The sequence below is a fragment of the Paralichthys olivaceus genome, chromosome 15 (genome assembly GCF_024713975.1).
Source record: "Paralichthys olivaceus isolate ysfri-2021 chromosome 15, ASM2471397v2, whole genome shotgun sequence".
Lineage (NCBI taxonomy): Eukaryota > Metazoa > Chordata > Actinopteri > Pleuronectiformes > Paralichthyidae > Paralichthys > Paralichthys olivaceus.
The window spans coordinates 7,522,290-7,538,954 of NC_091107.1; the positions used below are offsets into that span (position 1 = coordinate 7,522,290).

General features: G+C 43.1%; 1 protein-coding gene and 1 long non-coding RNA gene across 6 annotated transcripts in view; one reads left to right on the forward strand and one right to left on the reverse strand.

The window, feature by feature from the left end:
• The first annotated feature begins 667 nt into the window (after positions 1-667).
• Positions 668-16,665, forward strand: part of gabra1 (gamma-aminobutyric acid type A receptor subunit alpha1) — a 28,221-nt gene continuing 12,223 nt past the window's right edge. Inside the window, exons 1-9 of one of the 5 annotated variants that reach the window (XM_069539603.1) lie at positions 668-907; positions 2,300-2,492; positions 3,268-3,373; positions 7,229-7,341; positions 8,300-8,367; positions 9,933-10,153; positions 11,089-11,171; positions 12,245-12,388; positions 13,220-13,372. In XM_069539603.1, coding sequence (XP_069395704.1) covers positions 713-907; positions 2,300-2,492; positions 3,268-3,373; positions 7,229-7,341; positions 8,300-8,367; positions 9,933-10,153; positions 11,089-11,171; positions 12,245-12,388; positions 13,220-13,372 — 1,276 coding nt within the window. In that variant the 5' untranslated portion in view covers positions 668-712. Of the gene's footprint in view, positions 908-1,422; positions 1,704-1,866; positions 2,172-2,299; positions 2,493-3,267; positions 3,374-7,228; positions 7,342-8,299; positions 8,368-9,932; positions 10,154-11,088; positions 11,172-12,244; positions 12,389-13,219; positions 13,373-16,665 lie in introns of those variants that run through there. The other 4 variants (XM_069539604.1, XM_020097013.2, XM_020097015.2 and 1 more) reach the window with 4 other exon arrangements.
• The window catches only part of LOC109635834 (uncharacterized), a 278,978-nt gene continuing 275,588 nt past the window's right edge, over positions 13,276-16,665 (reverse strand). Inside the window, exon 5 of the long non-coding RNA XR_011246189.1 lies at positions 13,276-13,404. This is a non-coding gene — a long non-coding RNA (uncharacterized lncRNA). The remainder of the gene's footprint in view (positions 13,405-16,665) is intronic.

Sequence of the window (16,665 nt, forward strand, 5' to 3'; positions counted from 1 at the left end):
CTCTCGTTATGATTATTAAAATAAGCGCGTGCACCTGCAGCATCAAGTTATGGGGACGAAATATGAGCAGAGAGCGAGAAGAGGGAGAAGAAGAGTAGCTGCAAGTCCATGTCACATATCTGGATATTTTATGGATGGATAGATGATGGACAGATAGATGAATAGATAGATAGATGGATGGGTGGATGATAGATGATAGATGGATAGACCCACAATGTCCATCATAACTAATCACGCACATGCACTACTTTAACCACGCGTAAGGAGACAACACACACACACATACACACTCTCTCTTTCACTCACACACACACACACACACACACACACACTGAGGAAACGTTGCACTGCAGACCAGACTGACGTGACTACACTGCCAGCTCACTGTGCCTGCTCTGATGAAAATAAACCCCCATTCAAAACTGTAGGCGAGAAAAAAAAAAGAAGATATGAGTTGCTCCTCTGTCAAAAAGCATATTGCCCAAATCAGCAGCTGTGATTTATAAAGGGGGCTTATACCGTGAATTATTACACTGATGTGATATAAAACTGCCCATAACAATGTCCTTGTTCCCCTCCTATGCCTCCCGCTGTAGTCCTCTGGTGATGAAAATGTCCTCTGATTTGTAGTTTAACTTGAAATACGCAGATGACTACAAAAATATACGCCGGGTATCATCAGCCCGGGTTTTTTTTTCTCTCTCCCTTGCAGATGCACGCAGCTCAGCGCTCCGCGGCGTCTCTGAGCTCAGTCTGGAGTGGCGCGGCTGTAGCAGCACGATATTGGGCTGTAAACAGAGACACTGTGCTGTCGTCTCCATGCGAAACGTGGGCTTTTAAGGAGACGGCGAGAGGACGCGTGGAGGATTTTATTGCGGAGAGAGGCTCGTCTCATCAGTGCAAGCCGGTGAGGGAACACGATTTTCTTAAAATCATTTTTTGGAGGTGTCTTTTCCGTGCGCGTATCCGAACCGTGCAGCATCCATTAATGGTTGTTTTATTGTTGGCTTCATCGTAAGTACTTACTGTCCGTTTTATGACTCTCGTCCATGAGAAGCCCTGTAGCTGCTTTGGGTCGCTAGACGGTCTTTTGATAAATGTCATTTTTCATCTCCTTGGAAATCATCACGTAGGAGTCAGGGAGTGACAAAGCGCAACGCAGGGAAAAACAAGGGATTTTTATTTAGCAGCCACCGAAAAGAGATTAGGGCGACAGCAGTGGAAGTTAAATTGTGCTGCATATAAAATGGGCGGGCTAGTCTTTATATTAGGTTGGTACAGCCTATTCTATAATAAGATGCTCTGCGCCCTGACACAGCCTGTGCGCCATGCGCTTTAATTACAGGCACAGTGGATGAACTAAAACGTATATATATATTTTTTTTTGGGGGGGGGGGGGGTACATAGAGACCTCGGTCCAGATGCGTTATAGTTTAGCACAACATGTTTTTTGTGTTTATGTGTTGCTGACAGACTGAGAGAGTTCAACTCACTACAGCAGCACCAATGAACAGTGAGAGAGACCTGCGCATATCGTCAGCAGCCGCTTCTCCAGCCTCGAGCTAAAATTCGTCAGATCTGAGATCACAGAGGGTTTTTTTTCCCCTCCCCTCATTCAGTCCGGCTAAGAAAAAAAAAAGATATTCACAAAAAGTTTGAGGATATAGGCAAGCGGACGCCGAATACACCGCGACTCATCCACTGTAAGTGACATTTCTCTCCGTTTTCATCGCCTGAGAAGGAGAAGGAGGAGAGAGGGGAGTCTCACTCGGATTTGGAAGGGATGGTTCGTGTTGCTGGACGCCGCTAGAATCGAAGACGAGTTTTATTATGGGGAAGACAAGGTGTTGGGAGGGGTGGGGGGGTTCTCCGTCGAAACGATGATCGTTTAAGGGTCTATTTTATGGCGACCGAGAGCAGATGACGAGTCTGATGCGTTTTAACAGGAGGCAGCCCTGGTTTCAGCACCGCGGACAGCGCTCCGAATGAATCAGCGCGCATTTGCTTAATTACTCCGCCACGCACGAACTGGATCTCCGTGCGTGTATTTTAGGAGCAGCCTTGCGGGGACGCCAGTTGCACGCTGAATTCTTACCCGGCTTCAAAATGTGTATATGCTCCGTGCGTTGTCGCTGTGTCGAGGCTGATATTTCCTCTGAATAACTTAGAAAGTGAGCTTGTGCGGGATTTTCTCCTCCATTCGTTAATCTGCATCATCCACCCCCCCTCCCCTCCCACCTCCTGCTTCATCAAATCCTTGTCAACGGAAGGATTTATTTTTTATTTTTCATTTTAACAGAGCATTGTTTGCCCCCACCACCACCACCACCACCACCAACCAACCAACCAACCACGACTCCCATCCGCTCACAGTGCACCTTGGAACATCACAAGCAAGTATAGCAGGCGTATCGTCTTCTATGTGGGCTTTGATTCTAAGGCACAATTTGGTGGTCGCTCGTGGAATATACGGCTTAAGCGCGTTTGCATAAGTAAGTAATTGGTCCTCGCGTGGACACATCGATGATCCTATTCGGAAACGTGCATGCGAGCATTGTGTATTTTGCGCAGACTGTAATGCTTCCATACTTTATGACCCGGCTGACATCATAGCTCGATGATTAAGAAGCAAGCAAATGCTCTGATTTTAGGGGGATTTGGTTTGATATTGCGGTGCCCGTGTTTTCACATTGCAGGGTTTTAGAGGGGAGGCTGTGCACAGGTGCTACGATCTCACACAGGATGTATGTGGTCGATGATGTGACGCCTTGTTATTCCTTCTTAATTATTATGCGCTACAGCTACTGCCACAACATATGCCTGTGCATTGAGTGCCACTTATGAAACTCATATTTGCACTGGCTTCCTTTCTGGTCTTTGAAATGTTGAGAGGCTTCTTTTTTCCCTAATGCGGTCTATAGGGTGTTAATAGGTATGTAAAATATTTGAAGGGTGCGTGTGTCAGTTGGCATGTGATGGTCCAATGCATGTGCCAAGGCCGTTTAGTTTGTTTCATGTGCTGTCAGTGAATCCGTGAGAAATGTTAACAAGCAGGACCAAAAACCTCACATGAAGCATCTCTATAGAAACAAGGTCTCCCTCAGAGACTGCACCCCCCCCTCCCCACATGTTAGCCTGTGGTGTTTTAGCAAATCTACATGTTTACTGACACTTGATGTGATGAAATGTTGGGTTAATGGTGGACCACTGGCTCATGTGACACTTGGACGACGTTCTGAAGTGCTTCTCTCTCTCTTTGACCTCCAGCAGTGAAAGGTCCTCATACTGCAACCATGTGTGGACGGAGCAGGACGGCCTTTCTGTGTCTGTGGGCTTGCTTGCTTGCCGCCAACGGCGTGCTGAGTGCGAAAAGGTAAGCAAATACTTTATTTCACAAATGCAATGTGTGTCGTATATTGGATCATTGGATGAGGTTAAAGAAATGAAAGCCACATAATCTGCACACATCATGCCCACTGTCCATATGACTCAGTTTGGAGCTTAGGGCAGAGTTTTGAGACAATGCTTATTATTGCAGGTCTACGTATTGTTTATGTGATCAAGACTGGGATACGGTCATTACACAGGCAGCAGTGACACATCGGGGACAAACTGTGAAGACCACACTGCATCAGGCAAAATATTAAATGCAGTTTGTTATAGTGGACAGTGATCTTTTAATCTCGTTAAACAGTCAGTCAGTCAGTCGGTCAGCCATGGAGGCAAGCAGGGGTACAACAGCCTGGGTGATGTTCTGACATCTCGCCTATTGCTTGGTTTGTTGGGCTAGAGATTTACTGTGGTTTTAACTGGGGCATCCCCACAGGACACCTCCAGGACTATAATTGCATATAGTTAATAAGAAGTGAGAGGAGATGAGGAGCTAAAATAGCCACTATCCACAATATCACCACAGTGTTACACTTCTGTGGTTCACTAGTCTTGAGGGACAACATCTCTGTCTTCAGTCCTGGGCTGTGTATAGTAGATGATGTAGGATATTTGGCACAAATATGAGCACACGTATTTGACGTTGGCTGCGGGAATGGGGAAGTCAATGTATAGAAAAACCTTTCAATGTCAACACTGTGGTGTCAGATGTCACCTCACCAGAAGCAGACACACAGAGGAGGGAGATGAGTGAGTTGATAAGAAATGACAGCAAAAAGATCCAGTGTCATGTGACTTCAACTGCATTAATTCAAATGCTGGGCAGCCGTTCATTTAGAGCAAACCCCAAAACGTTGTAACGTGACTCCACTCCTTGGATTCATTCATTTTACACTGATCGCTGCAGGCATTTTAAATACACACAATAACAAGTCAAACAACACCAAAAGGTGAATCCTTGAGCTGCATGAAACTGCATGAGATCATTTGAGCTCTCAACCCCATGGTGGTTCTGTTGGAGAATCCTGGAGAGATTGAGGAGATCGGCCTTTTCTGCACGGTTGAATAATTCAGTGGAACTGTCACACGCAGTTGATCTCAGTGGTGATGTCTTGAGATGGTCCAGCTTGCTTCTCTCTCTGTGACAACAGCTACGCCACAAAATACACACACCCATACAGTACGCAGTACACGTTTCCACTTACACTCCCTGAGCACACTCAGACCACAGATGGAATGTGTCCTATTTTTAATATATGATGCACTTCACTGTGTCATTATCGCACAATGATTTGATCTAATTAATTAATCACAACTGCAGCCTGGGTTTGGGATGTACTGACTGGCAAATGGAGGGTCTGATGTGCGGCAGGATGAGCACATCAGAGAAAATGTAAAAGTAGTGATTACTTTACTGAGGAACTGTCACTGCAAACTGCAAAGCAATTATCACCCAAAGATTTACTGTATAATCCAGTTCCCCTTTTGAAGTCAAATACAGAATTGCATGCACACACACATGCACACACATGCACACACACGCACGCACACCCACACCTTGGGGGGATTTCAATGAGACACAGTAATCAGGAGGACCTCTGCTACAGTATTTTGCCAACCAAAGAAATTGCCTTATAATTAGATATCCGAGTGACAAGAGAGACAGAGAGAGAGAGAGAGACGGACAGAAACACAGAGAGAGAGAGAGAGAGAGAGAGGGACTGTTTGGCAGAGTATGTGTGAACGGCACTGTTGCTGTTCAGATGACCTGTAGATGGGGGTGGTGTACAGGGTTTTATGAGGATGTGGCCCCTGGCTGATAAATGTGTGTTCTCCCTCACAGAACATTTTTCCTCTTCATTTTCTGTTCTTTCTCCCTGGCATGTAACCCCTGCACCCCACCACCCACATTCCCTGTGTGCACTGTAAAAATGTCAAGTTTAAAAGAAAATGTGACGCATCAGTATCTGGAATAAAAGAGTTCAAGGACAAAACTGCTGTGTGATAGATCTTTCCAAAATTTTTCACTGTTACTTCCTAAAATTTACGAGGACCGATTTTGTTTTTATTATAAGTCAACTTGAAAGAGGTAAGGAATGTCGTGGTATGTTTCCTGTGTTGGTGGAAAGAAGGTGACTGTAACCATTTGGCTATCGCCCAAAAGCTGTTTCATTGGCAAATCGCAATTGCCTAAATTAATGTTCAAAGTATAAACATTAAAATGGGAGGAAAAGGGAAGTTGTGTTTTATTTTAGCCTCAGCTGACGACGCATGGATGCAATTTATGCCTTTTGAATCTGTGCTTGTGCAGATTCATTATTGTTTTGAATGTGAGTTTTCCAAAGCCTCCAAAACAAAATTGCTCATCACCGTTTCCACAGTTTCAGAGCTGGTTTTCAGATATTTGTTTATTTTAAAATTGGCAGATAGAGGGAGGCTTGCGAATTAAGCGAAATTGGAGGCAGACAGATGTGTTCTAACCCTTTTTTACAAATCCTTGCGTGACGTAGATGGAGCATCTTTATTCAGAAAGCAAAATGTTTAGCGGCTCACATTCAACGCTAAGATCTGCCTCAATCCGACAGTTCGGAGAGAGAGCTGCATCTCTGTAAAACGCAAATCCCCAGTATCTTCCCCTTTCTCAACCTCACTTTTCCGTCTTTTATCTCTCCTTCCTTCATCTCTCCATCTCCACATTTTTCCCTCTTCTATGTCTTTTGAGCCATTCTCGCATGTTTATCCAGACGCCACTCTTCCCACTATTTTCCCCTCACTCTCGTTCCAGGTCCATACTAACCAATCTTGATGACCTCTCGCTCTCCTTGGAGCCATTCAGCAGCAGAGCTTGTTTCCAAACACTTGCTGTTTATTTAGCATGCAATCAAACCAAACGCTATTGGTTATTAAAAAAAGAGGGAGAGGATGATTGCTTAGCGGCGTACGTTGCATTGTTAAGACTTCCACGGGGGTATTATCAGCATTATCACACATGCAAACAAATGCGATACAGGCTTGCATATGCCAACAGACCCTGAGCCTACAGAACATGCAATCACTGATTCAAGTATGCAAACACACAAGTGCACACACATACTCTCTGACCATTCCTCTCACCATTTGCCTTTATGATACACAGTGTAATTAGGGGCTGCATTCCAGATTATATGAGTGTTGAAATATTTATGCGTGGAGATGCTGCAAACTCTGCTCTCACAATTCAGCATCGCTCCAAGCATTTTGTTTCATGTTGTTCAAACAGCACATTCAGCAAGGCCTTTGTGGTCTAAAAGACCATATTAAGGCATAAATAATGTATTATGATTTCTTTATTGTCTCTCTGTGAGATTGTTTCTATATGTGGGCGTGTGTGAGTGCGTAGGGTTATGTGTTCTCTGCAACCCAGTGATGAAAATAACTTAAACGCTTATAAACATGTTTCTCCAGGGATAATACAGGATAACTTGGTGTCAGGGGACTTGTTTCCTTTGCAGTCCACCTCATGACAATCACAGGTCTATTAATCTCATATGGATATGATCTAAAACCTCATTGTCACACTGTGGATTCTAAACTGGCGGCAATAATGAAATGCGTCAGTGTCGTACAGGATTTGACAGTTTTCTTGTCCATTTTCTTCCTTGATGTGATTCATGATACATTCTGTTCTGCCCATGTGCTTTGACAAAGAGGTCTCACCATCTACGTAGTGGAGTTTCTCTCTTTCTTTGACTTTGACACATGATTCATTTGTTTGAGTTTGTTCTTAGTCTTTTGGCAGTTGTGACCGTGGTTTTGCACTCTATACTGTGACTTTAAATTTTCTTCTTTGCTTTGCCAGCTCTGGGCAGAACGGCATGACAGATGAACAGAAAGATAACACTACAGTGTTCACCAAGATCTTAGACAGCCTTCTGGATGGCTATGACAATCGCCTCAGGCCAGGACTAGGAGGTCAGTAAACCCAAGTCATTGAATGTATTTTTTCTCTCATGGTGACTGTTTGAATTGTTTCGCAAATATATAAAAATCACGCAAAATACAAGTGACAAATGACTTTCTGTTTACAAGATCTGTATCATGACTAAATCTGATGAAGGTTTGCCTGCTGCGCTTGTGAAACAGTGAATTGTTATAAAACCCATAGTTGTACTTTAAATGTCATTTTATCATGTGGGCACCAATTTCCTATTGCTGTGCTATTCAAAATGACTGGGAGTGCATGAGCATAATCCAAAAGATGAAAACTGAGAGAAACAGATAAAAGAGAGAGAACCAGAGAGTAAAAAGAGAAAAGAGGGAGAGATAATGTGAGAATTGGTGTGTGAAGGACACTGAGGATCTCACAGTGTGATGCAGCAGGCATCAAACAGACAGCTGAATAAAGCCAGGCCTGCTAGAAGTTCAGCAGCCAAGGGGAAGAAATTATGGATTATGATGGGTATCATTCATAAATCATGCTGTCACATTTGAGTTTCAGAATCACAAGGAATGAGGCCTCACTCTCTCTCTCTCTCGCTCACACACACACACACACACACGTTCCAAATGAAGCCCCAGTGGATGCATTTTAGCTATCAGTGCTATGGGAACACAGTGGCATATTTTCAGTAATACTGCAATTCTCAAATTTATTAAGAGATTGAACCACTGTCCGGGTAATGGAGCTGACATGAAACCAATACCAACAGAAATGGTTATCGACATCCTGAATGGACAATTTTGTGGACGCTGTATTTTGTGTGTGTGTGTGTTTGTGTCTAAGTGTTAAAACTAATGGTGAATATTTATACTTTGTATTTCATTTAAACTGATCAGATGCACTAGCCAGGTGGTCTTGCATTTACAGGTAGTTAGGGGCTAATGAATGCCACTGATAGTAACTCACTCTGGCAATTTCCTGCTTCAACAGAGCGTGTAACTGAAGTCAAGACTGACATTTTCGTGACTAGCATTGGGCCAGTTTCGGACCACGACATGGTAAGACTCTTTTTCGTCTCTATAAATGTCAGGCCCACCCTCACCCCCGGTGGAGGTCTCAAAGCTGTAAAATATTTATTAATTAAATTCATTCCATTAAATCCTGATGTGTTAATAAAACTGCCACATGTGTGAAATGAATTTGCCGGTGCATGCTTTGTAATCCACCTCTCTATAAATGCCAAACCCTATGTGCATGTCTAGATAGGCTGTGAATTCTGACCCCGAATTCTGTTTGATTGTTTCTGAATACTATAAACTGCATGAAATATTTCTCAGTTTGGTTTGTATAAGGAATAGTAATTTTTCAGAGCAATCCACGTTCTGAACGAACTCTCCCGGAAAATACGATAGGTAGGAATCATAAAGATATTTAATGCATCACACCACTTGACTCATGATTTCCTTAGATTTCGTCAATATGCTACGTAAGAAGAACCGCTGTGGGCTGTTCAGACACGAGCATCTGATCTCTGCCCTGTGCACCGGAAACCAATTAAACCCATCCAAATGTCTCACTGCCTCTCTTTTACCACTTGGGATGGGAAAAAAAAAACTCCTGTTATATGCACGTGAAGTGTGTGTACTCTACTTGACATAATCTCAGTTAATTGCACTGGCTGACATGCGAGCCTATTTTACTGCTGTGCTAAAGCCAGAAGGAAAAGCTGAAGAACATTTTCTCCATCTCCAGCCTCTCCCTATCCTTCTCTATTACCTTGAAGCTCTGTTTCAGTTCTTGTTAATTATCTTACACGGGTAGAGAGGAAAAGTGAGGGGAAGAGAAGAAAAAAAAAAACAGACTGCAGAGTAATTTTTATTGGCTTCCTTTACTCTGTCGGGCAGTCATGTGGAACCATTAAAATCTGCTCTCAGCTACAGTCATAAGCCGCCTTCAAAATGAGACGTCATCCTAATTTTATATCCAGGGCTTCCCTTTTGTGTCAAGTGTAATTTAGATTACCAGGCAAAGCGGTTTCTCCAAATATAAATGCTAACAATGGTCATTTTCGTCACTTGAAGCCCAATACGAAATGACCAACCACCAATACCATTCTGACTGTCTTTGGACTGTGGGAGGAAGTGTAGAACCAAGAGGAACTGCTTCTCCTACACAGGAACAGGCAGAACATGCGACGCCGAACAGAAAGACCCCATGCCACAACAATTTAAATGATCAAATGAAATGCAATAAAAAAGGGATGCTATCACACTGTTCTCTAAAAATGGAAGCGTTATTTTAGTAAAGACAACCAGCTAGAAAAACCCTTTCACCTCTATGCACTTAGAGCCTCCCTGCTAAAAAGAAAACCTTTAACAGGAAGAGACAGCTACCAGCAGGAAAAAACAGGCCAAAAATAAGATAGTTTAAGTGACACGGGAGGAAAAAATGGAAAATGTGTGAACACAAAAATGGTGAAATGAAATAAAAGAAGGTTGTATTACTCAGCCACTTACTAGATAACTGTAAAATAAACTGAAACAAGGTTGCTGTCTAGCTTTCTCTCTTTGTCACCGTCTTTATTGACTTCACGTTTTCTCCACTTCTCACCGTCCACCTGTAGGAGTACACCATTGATGTCTTCTTCAGACAGAGCTGGAAGGATGAAAGACTAAAGTTCAAAGGCCCAATGGCCGTACTGCGTCTCAACAACCTGATGGCCAGCAAGATCTGGACCCCCGATACCTTCTTCCACAATGGCAAGAAGTCTGTGGCCCACAACATGACCATGCCAAACAAGCTGCTGCGAATTACAGAGGAAGGCACGCTGCTGTACACCATGAGGTAGGCTGTCATGTTCCATGTTGCTGAGCGAGCCAGAGGATTTGCAGGAAAAAAAAGCATTTGTATTTTAATACCAGCGGAAGTGCTCACGATAAATATCTGAACAGCAGGGCGGGTGATTGATGTAATATTATGAATAAACAGCAAATAATGAATTGAAACATGGCTGATGATGGTGACAGTGATTTCAGCTCACAACATTCTATATTTTTCTTTAAGCAAGTGTTACTCAAACTGAAGTAAGTAGAGCATTTGTTGTAAACGATTTTTGAGTTTTAATGTAATGATGGAACATGTAACCACGTCCACAGATATTGTTTACTGATGTGCTTATAATCATTTTTTAATTTATTGAAATGTATCATATTTATATTGTTCTTTCCAATGTTATGTTTCCTTTTTATTGTTCTTCAGAGATTATGGTCAGCCATTCATACGTCTTGTGCATCGCACACTGCACATGAATAATAATTCATTAAAGTAGCTGAGTCGTGTTTAGAACCACACATAGCACCTCAGAGGAGGTAAAATAAAACAGTTAATCACAATACAAACCCTGATGCAGATGTGAGATGTCTAAGGTACGGACAGTAAAACATTTGTTTTTTCATGTTTACTAGCAGGGGGAGGGGGTAGCGGCCGAGCCCACATGGCTGTCACAGATGAGCGAGATGTGAGATGGATGGGAGATTAGTGTGTCACGGGTGGCCTGACATGCTGTTTTTCACCAAGCTGTCAGGAAATAAATAAAAAACCACAGCTCAGAGAACTGGAGCTGTTTTCTCTCAGTTTTAAATAAAGAAGATGCAGTTTGACTGTATTTGATGGGGAAAAAAAGGACAATGCATTTTCTTTCCTTCTGCTTTTGCCACAAGCTCTGTCGTCCTTCTCCTTCTTGTTGATCTATTTTGTTTTGTCTGTGTGAATTTCTCTAGGCTTACAGTCAGAGCAGAATGTCCCATGCACCTGGAGGACTTCCCAATGGATGCCCATGCTTGTCCACTGAAGTTTGGCAGCTGTAAGTGGCCTCTGTAGTCATACACAACCCAGCATACATGCGGGTAAACGCTCATGAACTCACTGCACAGCCACACACACACACGCCTCTCTGACACGCTGTCACTACCTCATCCGACGGGAAGCATGACCCCAGCACCAGTCCTTGATAAGGGATGACAGTGTGGTAACAGCTGTTCTCCCAGAGGGACTGTCCTCCAAGGCCCCTCTGGTCCCCCCCATTCAACCCTGCCAGGCCCTGTAAGACCCTGCAAGACCCCGGCAGGCGTGTTGCACACAGACCTGTGTTTATCCAAGGCAGCCCTCTCACTAATATTTCTAGAGCATCGCACCAGCTGCTCACCGCTGACAGCTACCCCTAACCCTGCAACATCCACAACAAGAAATAGAGTGATGGAGGGTGGAGACGAGAATAGAGAACGAGAGGAAGAACTGGGATGTAGAAGGCTGGAGAGCAGAAACAGAAAAGTTAATGTCACAGTGCCATTCTGCAGACAGCTGCACAGCGTGAGTGAGCGGACCGGGCTTCAACCTCCTTTAAATTGAACTCACTCCCTAAATATTTCAGTGATGAGCTCTCTCTCCCTTATGCTGCAGTCTGCAGTCGAGCCATCCTTTCCTCTGCAGTGGTCCGGCCACACCGCAGCTTTGACAGGTTGGGTGGCCGGAGGGAACGGAAGACTGACTTGGCTGTTTCGAGGTCATGTTGTCCTGTCGGGAGGTTGTTTGTTTGTTTTCCTGTAAGCTGATTGAATGATGCGATCTGACATGACATCGTGTCACATCATAAAATCCGAAAGTGTTTGACAAGAAACACAAACATATGAGTTTAGATAAGAAAACAAGACAGGGAGCGTTTCTCATCTTGTCGAAGATTCGACAAGATGAGAGACAAAATGAGATGAGGGAAGACAAAACTAGAGGAGTTTAGTGGGAGACCTGATTTCTGATGTCTTTTTTTTTCCACCTGGCATCCCTAGACGCTCCAAAAATATAAACCTGCGAGGCAACATGACACGAGGCAACCACAAGCAAAATAATTTATAACTTTTTCTCTCTGTTCACCGCGGCCAGATGCCTACACTCGAGCAGAGGTGGTGTACGTGTGGACCAGAGGAGCTGCCCAGTCAGTGGTGGTGGCTGAGGACGGGTCCAGGTTAAACCAGTATGATCTGATGGGACAGAGTGTGGATTCTGGTGTGGTGCAGTCCAGCACGGGTAGGTTACCACACACTTTTAATTTGATTTAACATTTATGTGTTTACGCTGCATTACTGAATCAAGTCAGCTAAGATCTAATCATCAATCATCAATGTACAAATGAATGATCTGAAACTGCAAATGATGTCACAGCTGCATCAGGTCATCTGGCATTGTTTTGTTGCAACACTGAAGTCAAGCTATGTCCCAGATTCATCATTTCTCTACTGGCCATTACATCTTTTTTTACACCTCCTCCTCTTTTTGGTCCATTGATACTTGCAAAAATTAGTGACGGCATGAAATGAGTGACCTGTTTGCAGTGATGCTTTACAACTGCAGACAGAGAGCAATGGGTTTAACAGCCCTATCCCCCAAGTCACGCTTTGCTTTATCAGTAACAAGCTCCCAAGACACTGTATCTTCCAAGTGTCACTGAATAAGCCATGTTGATGCGTGACTGCATCCGTGTATTCCTCTATTTTCATTGATACAGTCACATGTGTCTCTGGAAAAGCTCAAAACCAGCATATTGTTCTATCCAGATTAAACCCCAGCGCTGTTCCTGTGAGTTGTATTCTCCCTGTAACCGGGCCTGTACACACTGATGAAATGGATCATGCCAGGGTATTGAGTTTGTTGAACAAATGACGCCCACAACTGTGCCGATAAATCTCAACTACAATAAAACTGAATGCCACAACACAACAAACAATTTAGAAACACATTACAGTACAGGGACAGGTACGATAGATGTCCTGGATATATATATATATATATATATTGTAACGGTATTGTAAAAAAGTCTGTGCATTGGTCCTGACTCGCTGTCTCGTCTGCTGACCGCAGGAGAATACGTTGTGATGACAACCCACTTCCACCTCAAGAGGAAAATTGGTTACTTTGTGATCCAAACATATCTACCCTGCATCATGACTGTCATCCTCTCCCAAGTGTCGTTCTGGCTCAACAGAGAGTCCGTCCCTGCCAGGACTGTCTTTGGTGAGTCGTCCGCTCTCTCCTCTTTCATACATCTGAGGGTAAAGAAAGGAACTCATCACCAGAAGGTTTCAGATCTGTTCTTAGAAAAATCAATGTGGAATACACAGTACGCACATTTGGCTATATATTATAAAGCCTAGCTAAAAATAATACAGTCTGTTGCTATAGTACTACAATAAATCCTACCTGCATGAAGGTTATAATGTTCAGCTATTTATTGAAATTGTTTTAGGGAGGTGTTGATTCAACCGTACATCATTTTAGATTATGTAGTTTGTGCTGCTGTCAAACTTTATTGCAATATACAAAGAGGTGTTTCTGTTATGTAGCCTACCCTTATTGATATAAATGGGGTGGACAAAATAATTGGAGCACATTCTGTAACAGACTTTAGCCTCCATGGTTATCTTACAGTTCAATCAACATCTCTCTACAGCTGCTCCAGTATAATAAACTGATGAAGACACATTAGACATGTTCTGCATAATGTTGAGCTATATATCTTCATTCAAAGCATAATAAGTGGGATATAGTTGGAATATTACATCGTGAAGTTTCACTGGTTTGCATTCTAAGATGGTATGTTTTTAATTAATCTCTTGTATCAACAGAAGATACTGTTACATATTCACTGCAAACACAGAGATATTATATTATATGGTGTCCTCAGACTGTATTTGGATTTTAGATCCAGAGATGAATGACTGTAGGAAACTGAGATATACAGCTTCTCCACATACAGTGGAATAAGAGCTGCGTGCAGCTGTGTGAACAATACATTTACATCCGTTATAAAAGACTTGTTTATGAGGCTGCCTCTGGAAAAAACAGGCCGTGGCCCTGTGGTCTGTTGCCTCGTGATACGACAGAATATTGATTGAGTTTGACGACTTGATGACTAACAATCAAGGACAAGCAAAGCTGAAGAAACCATCTCTGATATGCACAAAAAGCACTCAAAGTTTAGAGATTGCTTGCATTTGCTTTAGTAGATGAACAGCAGTGACTAACCACGCACAAGAAGAAGTGAGGAACAGATCCTGGCTCCGGCAACAGCTCAAAAATACCAACACCTCTAAATCTTACTGATTAACACGTTGTTTCTCCAAGAGAAAATTACAAAAGGACAAGATGCTGTGAAATGTCTTATTAAGCTTTGCAGAGCGCGCTGACTTCATGGTGTCACTGCTGGTTGCCTGGCAACCTCACAGTGATGACAGAGGAGTATTGATATTCTCATCTAAGTCTCAGGAAAGAATCTCATAAGAGTAGTGGCCAAAATTTCAAACTGTTGCATTAAAGGATATTTAATTTCTAGAAGAAAACTGATTGACAAATTTTACTGCACAGTATTTTTTTATTCTGTTCTTACTCTGCACCTATGAGGGGAACACAAGCTCTAATCAATTGTGGCTGGCTGCAGCAGAATTTCAAGCACAAGACTCACTGTGAATTTAGATGTACGTGCTCTGAATGTGTGTCAACAAGTGTGTGCGTTGTGCCCTCCTGCTTGTGTGATGAATTTGTCACTGTGGGTCTATTTTTGCGTGTGTGTATGTGTATGCATGCACAGGGATTGGCCTATGTGTGTGTGTGTGTGTGTGTCTGTGTGTGTGTGTGTGTGTGTCCTTGCGAGTGTGTATGTGGTGTGTATCTGTCTGTCACACTGAGGTCTTACATAATACTGCCCAAAAGGAAAGCTTTTGCTAGTCTGCAGCATGCTCTGTAGCAGCAAGGCTCAGCAGCAGGCAGAATGTCCTTGAGTTACCTCACCATACACTCTTTCTTCTCTTCTCTCTGTCGCCCTCGCTCTCTCTCTCTCTCCCTCCCTCTCTCTCTAGCGCTCTCCCTCTCTCTTCCTGCTCTTCTCATGTATGTCAGTGTCTCCCCTGGCCCACAACATCCAGAGCTTTCCCGAAAACATTATACAGGCACTAGATTTTGCGGCTCTGCGGCATGCAGCAGGTTTTTTTTTATGTCTGCTTCCTGCAATGTTTTGGTATCTTTTTTTCTGAGTGTTTTAATCTGTGCATGTGTGTGTGTGTGTGTGTGCGTGTGCGTGCTACCTGCGGTGCTCGTCACGTGTCGAGGGGAAATGAGGATGGCCTAGATTAGGTTCAAACAACTATCTAGGGCATGTGTGTGTCCCTCATGCTATCACTGCTGGTTCTGCTTCACGAGATTACAAGCGTGCGCGCAGACACACACACATGCACACTCTCACACACACACACAGTTGAATAACCACATGTACATGCTTCCATGAAGACACAGCGCACCGCTGCATCTTCCAGGTGCACTAGGTAGGTCATTCATGTGATTAATATGCATCATCTGAGACGGCAGATGAATGAGCCTGTTCCTCAAAGCGGTTACAATGTCAATACCTCTTTAAATGAATCGTTTAAAAGACATAGCAGGCAATCCGGATCTTTCATCGCCATCTTAATCCTTTAGCTATCATCTGAGTCAAAGATTTATGTGGAATATAAATCCACTGTACATGTGTCTCGCACCATTAGGGTGACAGGGTACACTGAGCTGTCTTGTCACAGGAGCTCATACCTATGTGCAGCATCTTGATGAATCATATTCAAAAGTCAACCTAAATAACAAGCGACCAGGAAGCATTCAGTGTAAAATCATGTGAGATAGAGGTTAATGTTTCCTGTGGTCTCAGTTCTTGCACTGATTGTTGTGCATGAAGGGGAAATGTTTCCCACCACCTCTGCCTCCATTTGTCATGTTGTGACGTTACTGTGTTGCATTTACTGATTATTTTTGAGACTGACCGCTTGTAAATGGCGCTTTGAACATTCAATGACTACGATATGAGGCAGAGAGATGTCAGAAATGTGAAACAGGCAGCGAACGGCCTGGCAGGAACAGTTTCATGACGCTGATCGACACAAATAACCCCTGATGTAGTGTCAGTCCCCTTCAGAAATGCACATCATCATATACATGATTGCAAATGTAATGATTTTCTGAATAATGTCTGACCCAGTAACATTTCCAGCACAGCACAATTCTAAATTTAATTTAGCTGCATTAACATTAGGGTTACCATAACACAAGGACCTTACCACAAATAATAAATCACATATTGTTATTACTGGTACAGTAATAAATATATCACTTAATTATTACCCCTTATGCATAGAGAAAATTAAATTGGTTCAATACACCACACAACCAAAATGAGAAGCAGATCAGCACTGACTCCATATGCATTTCATTGATTACATCTACATGGATGATTGAAGGGATATTCAGAGGAATGCTTCACATAA